At 34.0% G+C, this 17,624-nt stretch overlaps 2 protein-coding genes across 2 annotated transcripts in view; both read left to right on the top strand.

Annotated features, from left to right (window-relative positions):
- Positions 1-11,374, top strand: part of LOC149798457 (uncharacterized) — a 28,633-nt gene extending 17,259 nt beyond the window's left edge. Inside the window, exons 8-13 of the mRNA XM_089963653.1 lie at positions 237-368; positions 956-1,093; positions 1,839-1,976; positions 3,295-3,429; positions 3,995-4,135; positions 10,891-11,374. Coding sequence (XP_089819779.1) covers positions 237-368; positions 956-1,093; positions 1,839-1,976; positions 3,295-3,429; positions 3,995-4,135; positions 10,891-11,042 — 836 coding nt within the window. The 3' untranslated portion in view covers positions 11,043-11,374. The remainder of the gene's footprint in view (positions 1-236; positions 369-955; positions 1,094-1,838; positions 1,977-3,294; positions 3,430-3,994; positions 4,136-10,890) is intronic.
- A 151-nt stretch (positions 11,375-11,525) lies between these two features.
- The window catches only part of LOC149798456 (receptor-type tyrosine-protein phosphatase kappa-like), a 45,119-nt gene continuing 39,020 nt past the window's right edge, over positions 11,526-17,624 (top strand). Inside the window, exons 1-7 of the mRNA XM_089960875.1 lie at positions 11,526-11,551; positions 11,696-11,847; positions 12,307-12,533; positions 14,532-14,619; positions 15,266-15,339; positions 15,627-15,663; positions 16,141-16,238. Of these exons, the coding sequence (XP_089817001.1) occupies positions 11,526-11,551; positions 11,696-11,847; positions 12,307-12,533; positions 14,532-14,619; positions 15,266-15,339; positions 15,627-15,663; positions 16,141-16,238 (702 nt within the window). The remainder of the gene's footprint in view (positions 11,552-11,695; positions 11,848-12,306; positions 12,534-14,531; positions 14,620-15,265; positions 15,340-15,626; positions 15,664-16,140; positions 16,239-17,624) is intronic.

Raw genomic sequence — 17,624 nt, 5'->3', positions numbered from 1 at the left:
GAGATAATTCAAACTTTAAATGAAGTCATGGTACTTACACAATAGCTATTATATTGGAAACAGCATGATATCCTTCGATACTTTTATTTCTAGATGATGTTCAATATTGTAAAACTTAGAAATGCTTACACATATAAGTATACACAAGTTCACGCTTGACAAAATGACAAAGTTTGCTATGACATTACTAATGGATTCATAATAAACAACCTCTTTGTCATTTTCATCTTTGCTAGAATGTGTACCTGGCTACTATGGAGGCAAATGCAATTTGTCATGTAGCAATTGCAAAAATGGAGACTGTGACAGAATTACAGGCAGATGTCAGTCTTGTGAAGCTGGAAAACAGGGAAATTTCTGTGAAAAGAGTAAGGACTCACTCAAAATGCCCCTAATTCTGTCAAATTGGTAATAATTTCAAAGAGACTATTTGGGGAAAGCGTTTTTTTTTTTTGTTATTCCAATTTTTTTTTTTTCGCTCAACTTTTTATCATTTAAAACTTGTATTTCAAAACGTTCTCAACATACACTCAAGCAGAGATACATGGGTAGATATATCAATACCTGAGTGGATGGAGATGATGTTGTATATAATATGGAACGCGTTTATATATTCGCATCTAATTTTTGTACGACTGGGGTTTATGATAAATCTTAGTGTACAAAGAATGCCAATTATTAAAACATTCTCTCATTAAAGAAAAACAAACTATAAAGGGCGAGGACCGTGGGAGTTAACAGAGTCTTATAGCTAAGTACGCCCAGTTAAAAAAATGAAACATCAATGGGAGATATTGATGTAGCATTTATACAGGAACTTATTCGTTTAATAGATCATCAAAGATTGTCTTTCGCAATTGGTCGGAAAAGACCAGTTGTCATTTTATGTATGCTTATTGCTGCACCAGTGTTGAGATATATGCGAAACAAATATTGCAAACTTATGATCTTACAGATTGTACAGACCATTTTTATGGCGATAATTGTTCTCAGCAATGTGGTAACTGTCTTGATGGAGATTCCTGTGATAAATTTGATGGACACTGTCCAAGAGGCTGCGAGAATGGATGGAAGGGAGCAAGATGTTTGCAGGGTCCGTTTCACTTTTATATTAATGCACATTAACGAACACGTAATCTTATAAGATTTTGAATAAAGGAATTAGGAATGCTTAATTTTAAACAGCTGGTTATATTCTTTAAATAACAGTGGTTATTTAAAAATGGAAAGCTAGCAGGAAAACATAAAAATACCTATTAAAATCCAAGTCACCACAATGCTCTTACATCAATTGATTGCATCTTATTAAAACGGAAGTATACAATTTACTAATAAAGTTTACACTTTATGTGGAACCTATTAGGTGCGAAAAATAATCTAAACATTTGGAAAGCAAATATTCCAATTATTTCATTGAATTTAGGATATTTGCTTTAATGTGTATGCGGTTATAAATTTCTTTAAACAGTTTTGGAAATTTTAAAAGAAAACATATTTTTAACGGAAGACCATATTTTTAATTATAAGGAAAAGTTTTAATGGATGGTCATTTTCGCAAATAATAATAATAATAATAATAATAATAAAAACATTCAGAAATATCGCTCTAGAATTTGCTGATTCCATCATGATCTTATCCACTCCTGATCTAAATGTTGATATACATTTAAATAAAATTAACTGTATTATATGGTTTTCATCCGCTACAAGTTTAGAAAAGCAAATCCAATAATTGTCTCTAAAGAGAGATAAGAGACTCTATTACAGTTACTTGGAAACAGCTTCAATCAAGATATTGTAAATGTAAATAATAATCGCAGGTACTCTTTTATATTTAGAATGTGAGCCTTACTTTTACGGTAACTGTTCTACACCTTGTGGACACTGTACTGATGGAAGGTCGTGCAACAAGAGCAGCGGTTCCTGTGACAAGGGTGGTTGCGCAGACGGCTGGCGAACAGAAAAATGTGATATAGGTAAGAGTCAAGGAAATCAAAAGAGTTACACATGCACAGTATGAGACGGACACTAGCTGCAAAAAATGTTCCCGGAAGCTCATAATAATTTTCCATCTCGCTTAGAAAATTCACATGTCGAGTATTTAAAAGAGAAAACAAAAAAAAATCGTTTTAGATCCAAATCTATTTAATAAAATTACCATTTTTAGATTTTTGTGAGTCTTTAAATTTCGATATTTCTGTTCTAGATTTTGTCACATTTACCTTCTCATTGATAATTGCTAATTTAACGCTAAGAGATGATATTCTAAATCCAACTGATTGAAAAAGTATTAAATAGATGTGAGACAGAATTGGCTGTAACTTAACGATCTTTAAGAAATAGGTACACTTCCAGCGACCACTCCAGTGGCCTAGTGGTTAGAGAGTCTGCCTCAGATGAGGGAGGTCGTGGGTTCGATAACCGGCCGATTCATGCCAAATACTTATATAAATGATACTCACAGCTGCCTCGCTTGGCGCTCAGCATTAGGAGGCTAGTGTAAAGACTATTCGGCCTGGTCTCAGGATAATGTGACTGGGTGGGACAACATGCTACATGTCTGCGGCATGATGCCCTAGTGCTAGACATCACTAAAAACTGCCACACTGCAGACATCGTAGCGATACGATTGAATGTTTTTAAAGCTACGTTAAAAATCCAAATCACACACACACACATTCACACACACATACACATTTCCAGCGTATGTGTTCATATTATCCATTGAACAATCCAATAGTATAGTCGAAGGAGAATTCAAAGGTGGTAAATTTTAGATTTTGGGCTTGGATTATTCATTGAGAAAATTGCCCAAAGTTAATATTTGGAGAGTTTTATTCGTATCATCTAAATAAATGCTGAATGATTAGTTAGGTTTCCATTGTAGAAGTCATTTGAACTAACACGAGTTAAATGTTCTGTTGTGAAAGTCCTTGTAAATGCTTCGCAAGACCTTGAAGACTTCGCTGCTCTCTGCCTCTCCCGCCGTCTCTCTCTCTCTCTCTCTCTCTCTCTCTCTCGCTCTCTGCTTCTATAGTTGATGAACAACATTTTGACAAGCTGTGGTCAATGCATAGGCCCTATGGCTTTTAAAAGGCTGACAAACTTCTTATGCGATCTTTGCTTCAGGAAAAGACTTTGAAAGAAACCGTGATAGAAACAATGCATTTCCTGAGACATCAAACACACGTGAGAGATTTTGCCTGCATCATACTATCACCCACATTTATCACTAAAACTAAAATACCACAACTGTATGTAGCTAACTGAATATTCTACTATCTAACTTTTTAGCCTGCGCTGATTCTTATTATGACAACTGTAGTACACGATGTGGTCACTGCAAGGATTCTTCAGTCTGTGACAAGGTTAACGGCTCCTGTCCTGGTATCTGCTCCGAGGGGTGGATGGGGGATAAGTGTAGTATAGGTAAGATCAAACACAATTATACCAATATTAAACAACTAACCACGTTAAATTAACGATTTTCAGCTCCCGTTTGCCATCGTATTTATTCTCATTTACCGAAATTCATAAAACCTTATAACATAAAAAGTGCCAAACTAATATAAACGCGTTCGTAAACCAGGGCTAACTGATGCAAATCCATTCCACATCCTACCGTTAAAGTTATATATATATATATATATATATATATATATATATATATATATATATATATATATATATCTGTACCTATCAAACTTGGTTTTATGGGATATTGGTTTGATAGGATAATTATTTAACACTTTTGTAGCTTTATAATGTAATTTCATAAAAATCATCATAAAGAAGTTGGAGCGCTCTAAAACAATTTATCTTAACATTTGGCATGAAACTGCAAAGACAGTACGAAAACAGAAATGATATCTCGTATAATAGAAGTCCGTTGTCTAATTAAATAATGTGTCTATTAAAAATATACATTTTCTACCTTGATGAAGCCCGATATCTGAAAATAGTTTTTGAGATCCTTGTTCACGTTTTTTCTCAGCCTGCAATTCGACGCACTACGGTCCGAACTGTATAAAGTCTTGCGGACATTGCTTAAATACTTGTAACCGTTTCACCGGAAATTGTTCTGAGGCTGAATGTGAACCCGGCTGGCAAGGATCCAGATGTGATATAGTATTAAGTATGTACCCAACTGTATATATATGTCTATATATATTTCTCTCTCTCTCTCTCTCTCTCTCTCTCTCTCTCTCTATATATATATATATATATATATATATATATATATATATATATATATATATACAAGCATCACACTCGAATATATTTTCTATGCCAGTTTTTGTAGATTGAATCGTAAATTGTCTGAATCATTATCAAGCCATAACAAATACTCTTTTGGGGGGGGGGGGGCACCAGACAGATGCCCCCGAATTTAATTTTTTTTAAAGTTGCTGTTTTTTGTATTCCACAAAGGTATGTGTGTTTGTATTATTTATAACAGAATGTTGATCAAAAACTTATTACTTTTTGTTATTATTTTTTTATTAGAATTTTTGATGGGAATTTAACCCCTAGTGTGATCTATAGGGTTGTTCATCCGACAGTGGGCAATAACCCCAGTGTCGAGTATGTTTGGTGATCTTTGCCAGAGATCCCTAAGTCCCGTTTATGCTATATGTGCTTGCTATTTTGTATGTGTGCTATATGTTTCTTTGTTAGGACGGCAGTCATAATCAGATTTTCCTCAGTTGTCTTCTCATATACTTTAAAATGGTTGTTTATTAATAATTAAATTTTTATTTAAATATATTAGAATTGAGTTGTTTGAAAATTGGTCGAGAAAAGGGTGCAATATATAATAATTTTTAAAAGAAACTAATTGTTTTAATTGAGTGATCATTGTGTGTCGTTTGCTCGCTATTTCTTTAACTCAGAATGAGAGGCTTTATTTGTGGAATGATCCACATTTTTCTTTATTTCTGAATATTTCTCCTTTATCGGAATATAGCTCTCTCTTTATTTATTGAAAGTGTAAATACAATTTCCAAAAGACAAAACAAAAGTCGTTGTATATTTGGTATTAGTCATAGATTAGTATTATTAAATTTTTGATTATAATATATATTTTTATCCCTTGATTTTATTATGTTTGTCCATTTCCTCCGTGTGGGCTTTTCTGTTGCTATTTAGCAGGCCTGTCCATTTCGCGTAGCGCCTTGTGACTTAGCCCTTCGACGTCTATGCAACTTACTTCACCAACATGGGGGTTCCCTGTATCACTTACTCTATATGGCTTAATAATAATAATTTTAAAAGAATGATAATAATAAATAAAGGTGATGATTATACAAATTTTACATTTTAATTTCTAAGAGAAAATGTTATTTAATTTTCTTTTTCTTTTTTTTTCTTCCACATTTTCAAAATTAAGCTAGCTTCACTTTGAACTATGGAAACTGTGGGGTGAGAGATGGGGGCAGGGCTTCATCTCGCATTTGCGTTACGCGTCCCCACACTGGTCGGTATTGCCGAGTCCCTCCTCCATCCCCCCACCTATCCAACAAAAATTGTGTTGTCTCAAACTAAAACTACATAAATGTTTGTTTGAAGACATATTGGTTTCGTATTGTAATAGGTGTTCAGTTTTTGTATAGTTTTCTACAGTTTCCTTTTTGCCAAAGTATACCTCTAGAGCCTTCACCGTATCTTTCAGTAGGTGAGGGGGTAACACAGGATGGTTGCCTATCCAGTTGCCTATTTTTAATATTTCTGTCTTGTCGTGGATTATTTTTTAACCCGACGCTTCCCCAAATGTTTTAAATTCTTCTTCTAGATGCTTATCGGATTTTCCTCTCTTATAAAGTTTGTGCAATCATCTGCATGTTGGATCATCTTTTGTTCTTTTTTTGGGTTTGGTATATGTATGCCTTGTATTTCTGAGTTGTTTCTTATCTTATAACTTTTCTATTGTCATTACGTATAATATAATTGTTAGTGGACATCCTTGTCTCACTGATCGTTGTATTTCAAATTCTTTCGTATATTCTGTATATAGTTTCATTCTAATCTGTCGAAAGCTTTCTTCTGGTCGAAGAGTACCATAGCACCCTTCGTGCCTGTTTCATGTATGTAGTTTTTATGGTTTTAATGTTTAAAATATTATTTTGTATATCCCTCCCTTTTCCCCCACAGGTTTGGTTTGTATTAATTATTTTGTGTATCCCACCCTTTACTCTAATTGATAGTATCCTACTTAAAATTGTATAATCCTTATTTAGAAGTGATATAGGTCTCCAGTTTTTAATCTTGTCCCTATCCCCTTTACCTTTATATATAATTGTAATAACCCCCTCTCTCATAGGTTTTGACATTTTCTTTTAGCTTAAAAATATATTATTGTACAACGCGTTCAAGATCGGCGTTGGTTCACCGTGGAATTTTTGGTAGAATTCCACGGTGAGTCCATCTTTCCCTGGCGATTTTCGTTTAGTTAGTGTAGCTATGTTCTTTGTGATTTCTTCATCAGAGATGACATCGTCACAGTGATCTCTATGTTCTGCTGATATCAACTCACAATCGACATTTCTTAAATAGCTGTCGCTTTTCTTGAAATCTATATTCTGTGTATTGTAAAGTTCTTTGTAATATAGAAAAATACTATTTAAAATGTCTTCTTTTGCCGAGTGGATTACATTGTTTATTTTAATTTTATTTAAGACTTTTTGCCCCCTTTTCTAAATTCTTCCCGTTTATATAAATTATTTGCTTCTTTTATAAATCTCTGTGAATTTTCCCGCCCCTATTATCCTACCCTGATTTTCATCTTCTTCAATGTTTTTAATTTTATTTGTCGCTTGCTTTTTTCGTCGTCGTTTGTTGTCTTACTTAAAGTTAGTTTGAGTTCTTTTTTTCTTTTCTTTTCTTCCCGCTTTTCTGTTTGAGTATTGAATGGATTTCCTTTTTTTATGTTTTTCAAAACATCCAAATTCGTTTATTATATTGATAGCTTCTTCATTATTAAAGGCTTCGATTTCTTTTTTTATTATTTCTATATATATTTTTTTTCATTTAAAGTTCTGTTGTTTAGTTTCCATTGCCTTGACCCCCATTTTTCTATTTTTTTTAAGTTTTAGGTCGATAGTGACCATGTTATGGTCTGATAATTTTTGGGTGTTCATGGTTCTGTTGATATACGTTTGGGGATCGTAAAAGTTTCCATAGAATCTGTCAAGTCTGCTTGATTGGTTTTGATTATAATTAAAAGTGAATTCCCTCCTTAGAATATTAAGTTTCCTATATATATCGTGTAATTTGTGTTTGTTTATTAAATGTATCATTTCAGTCTTGTATATTGTGTCACTAGTTGTTAGGTCAGTCGTTCTGTCAATTTAGTCCCCTACCCAGTTGAAATCTCCCCCATAATTAGATTTTCCATAGAAAAGTTTTGTAGGTAATTAAATAGATTTTCTATATAAAAAAGTTGGCTTCTATTAGATGGTATATACACATTTATTATATGCCAATTTAACATTTTTACATGTAATAACCGTCCCTTAGAAAAATCCTCCTCAATCCTTTCTCAACTTATTCCCTGTTTATTTTTTATCATTGTTGCAACTGCCCCTCTAATGTCAGTATTTATAAAATCGTTGCATATCACTATTGTGTTTAGTTTATCCTCTATTAAAAATTGAAATTCCGGCGTGATACCATTATGAGTTTCATAAATCATTATTACATCAAAGTCTGTTTCTTTGGCTAGTTTGTCTGCTTTCGCTTTATCTATCCCATTGCTGTTAATAGTAGCGATCCGGAAGTTTGTTTCTTCCATTTGTTAGCTTCACTTCCCCGGTGCCGCATCACTTGTATTTAAGATTTATTTGAATATTTATCAGTTAAGGTTCTTTTATAATATTTATATTTATGTGGGGCTCTGGAGAGCTTCCATAGCCTCATTTGATTGGTTGCTGTTTTCTGTAATTTGTGAGTCAATTTTTCTTTTCATTTCCATGTCTAATTCATTTTCCGTGTCCGTTCCATTGTCATTGTTTGCTTTGTCTTAGGCACTCTTGCTCTTTTTTTCATGAGTTGTGCCCTTACGGGCGGAATTATTGTTTGTTGTGTTTGGTTCAAAATTTGATCAAGAAAGCTCAACTCCCCTTCAAGGGAGGAACCATGTGACGATGTTCCATGTTTTTGGTTTTCGGTTCTGTGCCGGTGCTGGTGTTGACGTCATAAGTTTGATATCCATTAGGTCGACGTTCTTTCCTCCTCTTGTTTTCTCCAATTTCCAGGATGGTATCGTCCTCAATGTGTAAGAGGAAATAAGGGTTTGTTTCCAGTATCTCCATTCGTATTTTGGAGGTCCTGGATGGTAAGTCTTTTTGGGTGTAACAAAACCTTCCCACTCTAGATCTTTGTCTCCAGTCGTATTGATTGTGGGTGTCGGTGTTACCGTATTGTGTGGCTACATTTAGTTGAGAGGTTGTTTGGTCATTTATGGCCGCATTTACGATCTGAATATCTAGATCGTCGTTCTTTTCCTCATCAACTGTATTTGTTTTGGTTCCAGCCGCAGCACATGCATAGGCATTTTGGGCTAGCAGCTTTTTTACAATCACTTGGCGCATGCCCAGTCTTTCTGCAACGTGTACAAGGTCTTTCATACTCTCATCCTTTTGTTCCACGTCTTGAGCAAAAACCCTAGCACATAAAAGTATGTTAGTAATTTCGCGGCGTCTTCTTTGGCTACTGCAACTATTTTTATTCCCGTTTGTATCTGTTGGTAGCCTCACACAGTTGCCATTTTTTATTTATAGAGATCTGAAAAAAAGTATGTTGGTAATTTGGCGGCGTCTTCTTTGGCTACTGCAACTATTCTTATTCCCGTTTGTATCTGTTGGTAGCCTCACACAGTTGCCCTTTTGTATTTATAGAGATCTGAATTTTTTTGTCATATTTTCTCAATTAGGACTTCGCTATCAACCTCTAAGGGGAGCCCCGATATTATAATGTCTCTTGTCATGGGTTCTAACCCTATGATGATTAGGGGTGCTTCTGACAAATTTGCTGTTGGCCCCCTTATTTCTTTTTGAACCATGTTTAATAAAGGAGTATCAAATTTTGTGGGATAGATAATGAATCTATTTCTCCCTCCGTTTTGTATCCCTTCTATCCCTTCGATTGGTACTCCCTTTGCTTTAATTACAGAGATAATGTCAGATTGTCGGGGACATTCAGCTACTACCTCGAACTCTAGCATTTGACATCCTTTGGAATGGGAGGCTATTAAAATATCTCTACCGTCCCCTTTCTCTATTGTTACCTCAAGGTATTGGTCTAGTCCTGCCAGTTTATACATTGATTTTTGTCCTTGGGCCATGGTACTAATTGAGATTGTACTATTGTTTGTATTACTAGCAGTGTGATTTCTGCTCAGTTGTTTTCATGCCACTGCGTAAAATCTATATTGTTATTTCAATTAATTAAAAGTATCACCACACTCTGTAGTAAAACATACAGACCGTTATATGTAATTAACACAAATACAAAATTAAATTATTGAAAAGGAATTATTGATGGAATGGATCACGACGGTGATCAAAATATTTATCAGTTAATCTTGTTGAGCGATGTGATTTTCGCTCACATGGTTTCACGCCACTGCGTAAAACTATGTATTATGTAAGCAAAAGCATTCTGTAGCAAAGAATGCAGAGTGATTCAAATGAAATGTAACTTGCTAAACAAAACATGAAATATTTGAAAATCAATGTAATCAATAAATGGAAAATGTATTTAAATGAAAGAGATCACAATTGTGATGAAACGAAAAAATAAATAAAATAAAAATGAAAAGTGAAATGAAAAAATGGTGTAATAGTAATATACCGTTTCTCTCTCATAAGGTTCACTCTTACGAGCTGTCTTGGTTGCCAATTGCTTTCCATTGTTAAGAGCGACATAATCCATGTGTTAGACACATACAAGACAGTACATATATTGCTTTAGAACGCACCAAAAGGACGTCTGCTCTCCTCCTTAGTTCGTGCCATTCTCTTCTTAATATGCGTCAGCCGGTATATGTTTCAATGGCCCGTTGCGGATATACTCACCATAACAAATACACTGCTGCACTTGTCAATGTCTGACCATCAGTAATTACGAAGTAGATTCTATATATTTTTACATTCTAACTTCGGGACTGATTAATCATTTTGCATATAGGTATTATTATACAGATTCTTATTTTCTCTTATTTTGTTTTCAATGAAATTTCAAGAATCTGGCTGTGGTGAAATATTGCATAATTCGTAGGTTTTAGAATCACATTAATCTTAAGTTGAAATGAATACACATAAAATACAATACATATAATGTTTCGCGGGAAAATCTGTTTCTTCTCATTTTCTTGCATTACTCTTAAGATCAAATCATTCTGGCCTCGCGTGTCTGTAATTTCCAAGATGCAAGTATCATATTACCTTATATTTAACGATTATTCGGATCATCAGCATTCTTGTAAGAATGGTATTTTTTTATTATAAGAAAGTCGACGTACTGTGATTGTAAGAAGTTAGAGAAAGTTCTTCACAGTTTAGGTTGGTACAACTGTTTTCATTGTGCCTCAACATAATAATGAATTAATTTCCTTGTTTTCAGGTCATGTGACGAATTGTTCACAAACAACATTTATCATCTTAGTCTCTGGCAGTTCGCTCGGGCGACTTGATATTCGACACGTAGACAATTAGGGGCATAGTCTCATTGAAGAACAATGCTTGTATAATATCAATTGCGTTTGCACAAAAGAGGGTGATATCAGATTCAACGTACAGAAATGACTGCTTAAACCAAATCTCAGATGTCTACGTGCGTATTATGTCATATATCGCGTTTGGAGCTTTTGACATATTTTTTTTTCTTTTTCAGATGCTACAAAGATTCAGCAACAAGTTACTGATAACAATGGTAGTCTTGCAGTTATAATAGGTGTATCTGTCGGTGCTGCTGTTGCCATAGCTATAATCATCGTCGCCGCTGTAATATGTGTAACTGTTGAAAGACGAAGGCTAGTGAATTGATAAGAATATTTCTTAAAAATGCTTCTTCCAACTAATAGCATTTTATATTTTGTAGGTAACTTTATTCACAGAGTTGAGTTACAGAATGATAATAATGTTCCTTTCTAGTATTCTATTTGGATCAGAATAACTTTAAAGCAATTAAATCTTTGAAAAATGCCCTTTCTAGTTTTTGACTTTCATACTTGTTTCAAATGATCAAAGTCGTATGCAAACTAAAATACTGTCATTCTACATCCGCTTCAAATATATACACATCATACATGTATATAAGAAGAAACTGGTTCAAAGTAATGTATATATTTTTATTATTTGACTTTTTTAAAAACATATTATTGACTTCAAGCTTTACTGACCCATACGTGTACGCCAATTTAATTTCAGTGATGTTTCATGGTTGGTTACAATTCTGAATCATTTTAAAAATACTACTACTTATATGTAGATTGCCTTGTATTATCTACGTGTCATGCTCTATTCGGTATGACTGTCTGCTTATTAGCATATGGGTATTAATTACATTCTACAATGTTCTATATGGAAATTTTTCAAAGGAGTTAAATACCTTTTTTCTGATTTTTGAATCGACAATTGCAAGTGATCTTGACTGCTAAACATAATTCCTTAGATGCTTATCGTTTTCTGTAACATAGTTTCAGTAATTGTTTGATATGCATAATTATTGTCCTGATTGTTTTTTACAGGAAGCACAAACATTTATCATCACAAGCCCCAAACGATCGGAAATTTTCCAGAAAAAAGGAGGACATTGTTGTTTATGAGAATTCAACGTTTCTCGATAAAAGTTGGTTTTTACGTGCAAATAATAATACAATTACCTTAATTTAAAATCCATCTGCTGCAGTAAACTAGACGAAGTTATCTAAACTTTACCATAATCACAATTTGAACAAAATACGTATACAACAAAAGGTCATGATTTATATACCCTTAAGGTTGGATAAGTTTCCAAAATATATTATTGCAGACAACAACCCGTATGTTTGTTATAAGTTACCCGACACCATTAAAATATTTTTAGCCATGCTTATTTAATACTGTTTTTTTATAATGATGTGTGTATTTTCTTCATGCAACAAGTTTCTTAATCCATTCTTAATAAGTATTTGATTCTGTATTTAGCAATGCCTTTTTGAAAATTATAGAAACTGAAACATTGAATGTCTAAGTACGGAGAATGTGTTTCTGAGCGGAGATACGTGCTTTGCAGAAAAGCTTTACATTTGAAATGTTTACCTTTAAGATGATACTATCCAATCTGTCCAGGAAGTGAGAAATAAAGTAACTGAATCTAGACGCATTACAAGAACAAAGAATGAGGAAGAAGCCATCGTACCAATAAAGGAAGATTCTGAACCATACTACAACATTGGGACTACATTGCCATCAGGAACAATATTATTATCTAAATTCTGGGATTATGTACAGGAGAAATGTTTGGATGAAAAATATTTTTCAGAAGAATTCGAGGTATGAATCCCGATTCGTATACTAATTTTACTTTAAATCCAACAGTTTTACCAAATACCATATTATGAAATATACACTGCTGTCGGGCATTTCTGTGCACCTAAGGTTTTCGTTTCCAATATTGAAGCAGAACGCATACCAAATTCAAGCGATTGACAAAAAAAAAAAAAAAAAAAAAAAAAAAAAAATATAGCAATGCTTGCCATTTGAAAAGATACAATTGTCACCAGAATATTCTGTTCAAAATAATATTAATTTTGGACAAAGAGGATACCAACCCCCTGTGTCCCTGACTCCCGTTATGTCGGCCTATTCTGCGCATGGCTTTGAAAAGATATAATGTTTATCCACCGGGCTACATAAATGAAATATATTACCCTAGACTGTTCCTGTCAGCAGTTCAGTCGAGTAATTAATTAGGTCAGGTTTATAGCTAGTTTTACAAAATTCAAAATAACAATGCCAATAAATAGCAAGCGATATTAAGCCAACTAAACTGATCTTGTGAAAAATTTAGTAAAGTTCAACATTTTATGAAAAATAAGATATTACGTGGAAGAGAAACAATAATGAATAGGATCTAATATGTTTACAACGTCTTATTGATGGGGAAAAATTACTACAGAATTTAGAAACCGACTACACGCCGGGGAATTTGTTGAGACTATCTTCTAGCGGCAAGTAGACACGTTGGGTAGCCGACGATTTTGTACGTGTCGGACAACTTCTTGCAAAATTGGAAACTTTAATTAAAATACAGATGTTTTTAAGGTAGACATTTCCATCTTTTGTATAATGTATTTTATTTTTATGATTCTAAAAGATGCCTAGTAAATCGAATTTTCTGAGTTACAGGTTCAAGAAGGTCATGGAGTGGGTCTTCACGTTGCCATTAAGAAATCACATTTTTATGTGCATTTCGAGTCGAAATGTGGAATATATTTGTACACTTTACGAATATCACTTTTCTTAATTAATGTATGATTGTTCTTTCTGGATATAATATGGATTTTTGACCCAAAATAGCACGTGATTCACTGTTCACAGAAATGACGTATCGCTGCGCCGAATTACCCGACGCGCATAATTGGCCGACATGGCGGTATAATTAATTGCGTTATAATTGTATCATTTGCACATGAAAGACGAGTGGATTAATTGAAGACTATCCAGATTTCAACTCTAACTTGAAAAGATAAATATGCATTTTCCTGTAACATCCATGTACACAGGGAATATAAAGCGTTTAATTTAGAGTCCCTACAAAATGTAGCTTGGATAATATGAAACCCACCATCTCTCCATCTTTATATAGCTCCTTTTTCTAAAAAGCTAGGTTGACAGTCACCAAACTGTGAATATAGGTTTGATGTGCACGCCAACGATGTAATGAAGAGAAGTTGGGTTTGCTACCGTGAGCCATTGGAATAGATCTAGTTCGACAAGCAGTAAACTATCTTCCATTAGCCAATTGCTTTCAAACTTTATTTTAATAAATGTTCGTCTTCTAAATCAGATTTGGTGATTGTTTAGGTGTTTAATACCATATGATAGGCCATGCATGGCGGCCAGTATATTTGGTGGAGGAAGAATCTGGGAAAAGCTCAGAATGAAACACCGACCCACCAGAAGCTGCTAGCAAGCCATCTCACATATCCATAATCATCAAGCCAGATAATATAATCCACGCGGACAGAAGAGAGATAACAGTGATCTGCAAAGGCGAGCACAGTAGAACACTCAGCCACCCCGGGCCCCTTTAATCACAATTGTCGCATACTATCTTATAATAGTTGAAAATCACAATTCGATAGTTTAATCATCTTCACTTTCGAAACTTTAGTAGTTAGATGATATGAGAAAATCGTATAGATATTCATTCAAGAAAATAATTAAGGTGTGCCAATGTTAGACTATTCTATTGGATTATTCTTCGATCAATAAAAATATGGGACTGAAGAAGCGAGGATATCAAGTAAATGTATTTCTTTCATCTAGAAGTTGCCGTCAGGTCTACAGCATCCAGCAACTGTTGCTCAACGACCTGAGAATAAAAACAAAAATAGGTACAAACAGCTCTATGCATGTAAGTACTAATTGTTTATTCCATTTTTATTGTGTCCGAGTTTATGAAGCTAATTTTGCATACAATGTGAATAAATGCATTCGCGTATATTTTTCAGTCATAATATAATTTTTATGATTGAGTGAATAGGTTTTAATGTGTTGATGAATTGTATATTTATTAAGTTTACCAAAAGTCTGTTTCCCAAGAGTACGGAATGCACAGGTGCATGAATATATTGTATGCCTTATTAATGTCGATTTTCCTTCAATTACCCTTATATCATGATATTTGTATAACTAAACTATTTAAGAATGTACAGTTTCATATGTACCCTTGATTATAGACCGTTCAATTTAAAGAGAGAGAGAGAGAGAGAGAGAGAGAGAGAGAGAGTCTGACAGACTTACACCCGAATTGTAGTTGTAAAGTAACGAATGTTTATCGAGCATCGCCAATAATAAAGCTGTGTTATTGTTTCCGGGAAGCGTTCAGAAGTGTTGACCCTCTCTTATGTGACCTTTATGGTGTGCCAAAAATCAGTTGTCTTCTTAACATTGCCATTCACAAATTTTTAAAAATGTTGAATTAATGAAAATATCAACCATTGATCATAAAACATTCAAATAAAAATCTCTGCATTATCTTATTTTACTTTCTCCGTTAGATGATTCAAACAGAGTTGTATTGAAGACACTTGGTGACGATAAAAATGATTACATCAATGCATCCTTCATTGATGTGAGTATTTTTCTTTGAAGTTGATACAATATAGTAATTAGGTTGCCGGATTCAAAACTGACATTTCCCATGGTTTGTAATTACTAAACTTAATTACTGTATAAAATCCTAATTTCATATCTGAATATTAATATCATTTGTGCATCAGGTGCTTTTCTTTGAGTTTACACTAAGATTTTCACTATTCACTTACAACTTGAATTGTATGCATCATGTCATCAAAGCAATTTCTTCCATGTATATCGTTACTACAGATATTATTGTTATTATTATTATTATTATTTCAGGGGTTTTCTCGAGAAAAGACGTATATCGCTTCTCAAGGTAAATACTTTATTTCTTGCTGAGATTTCTTCATCTCATGTAAGTCAGTATTCACTGGAATAAAATATATTTTGTTTCTCTTTATGAATCATATCATATTTAGGTTCCATTACTATGAATTTCTTTATTTTCAACAGTTATAATCTTTTTACAAATGAATTAGTTGATGGAAGCAAACAACAAAATCAATAAAATTAAAACTGCATGAATTGCACGAGTGTACGGAACGTACCAGCCGTCTCTTTGGACTCAACATCAGTATGTTTATTTGCTTTCACTTTTCTTTTCTCTTGACACAGACATAACGTTTCTTATTGCATAAAAGTTCAAGAAATTGTGATACAATGCAGTGTTTTTATATTGTTAATCGGCGTTGCTGTAAAATGAGCATATGGCAATCATATTATGAATATATTATGGTGTGTTTCTATTATTTCCCGCGCTGAATCGCTCTCGTATATTAATGTTTTCTTGTAGGCACAACCAAAGATAACGTCAATGACTTCTGGCGGATGTTGTGGCAGAATGACGTGGAGAAGATAGTGATGCTAACAGGACTGTTTGAGGGCGGAAGAGTATGTAAATACGAATTTTGTATTTAAAGTTTTAATGATAAACTAGGAACTAATGTAATCATTATCGTTCCAAAATCAAAAGTGATTTGCCTTTCTTGGCGATGGCGTAGGATAACCACAGACGAATTGTCTCCCGTACAGTAGCTACATCATCCTTCCTTGAGGCAGCTTTTGTATAGTGGCCTAATGTGTATGTATGTATGTATGTATGTATGTATGTATAGGTGGATGGATGGATGGATGGCTGGATGGATGGATTAATTAATGGATAGAGGGAGGGAGGGATAGATCGATGGATGGATGGATGGATGGAAATATGTATGTTTGTATGTATCGATGGATGAATGGATGGTTGGATGTATTACTAATCTGAGGTTCTGAAGAATGAAGTAAAAGCAAAACTGAACAGGATAAAAGGTAGCCGTATATGTCCTTCCACTCTGAGTCCAACGAACCAAGTTTATCTGATTGAATCGGTTGACTATTCTATTGTTGTTGTTGTTGTAGGATTTAACGCCATTTTTCAGCACAGGATATGCTATACATGGCAGCCAGTATAAATGGTGAAGGAAGAAGCCGGGAAAACCCCAGAAAGAACCACCGACAGACAAGAACTACTGGCAATATTTATTACATACCCACATTTGCGAATCTGAGACTCGAACCCACGCGGACAGAAGTGAGATGGCATTGATCCGCCACTCTGCGCCCTGACTATTCTATTAAAACACAGATTAGCATGCATTAGGGAACACTAAAAAACAAACTATACGCTATTCTGGTCTTGTATTTTATTATTTGGTTTGCACCATGCAAAAACGGATATATGTAGCTAGATAGTTTCTCTTTGGCTAGAAAAGAATTAACTGACTTCCATGCTGCTCCTGCTGCTGATGCTGATGCTAATGAAGATGCTTATGAAGGAGTGAGGGGTTTGTGTCTTTGTTTTTAGGTGAAAGAGTTTACAGCAAGAACAAACAAAGACAAAATAAATAATGAATTCATACAGATGCTATATTTCTCTCAGACAGTTGCAAGTATTTGCTCTTGACTGAATGAACAAAAGAATGAATGATGAAAGAACGGAACGTTATTTTGTAATTTAAACTAATAAAGCTAACAAGCGTGTTATAAAAAGAAAAGTTAGGGGCTACAAGTTATTCATTATACAGTTATTTATTATTTTCTCGATATTTAATTCTCTTAATTCAGATAGACTGATTTAATAATATACAGTTTAGAAGGTTCGTGTTTTAATTCTGAAAGCTGTGTAAACCAGGTTTGTAGAGCCTTATAAGTAGTGAATGGGGACACTATAGGGTCTATGGGACTTACCATTAAAAACACCCCTGGGACACTATAGGGTCTATGTAAATTTAACATGGA

The sequence above is a fragment of the Sinohyriopsis cumingii genome, chromosome 6, assembly GCF_028554795.1.
Source record: "Sinohyriopsis cumingii isolate HCF-2022 chromosome 6, ASM2855479v2, whole genome shotgun sequence".
NCBI lineage: Eukaryota > Metazoa > Mollusca > Bivalvia > Unionida > Unionidae > Sinohyriopsis > Sinohyriopsis cumingii.
The sequence above is the reverse complement of the archived record's forward strand: the minus strand, read 5'-3'. Positions and strand labels throughout refer to the sequence as shown.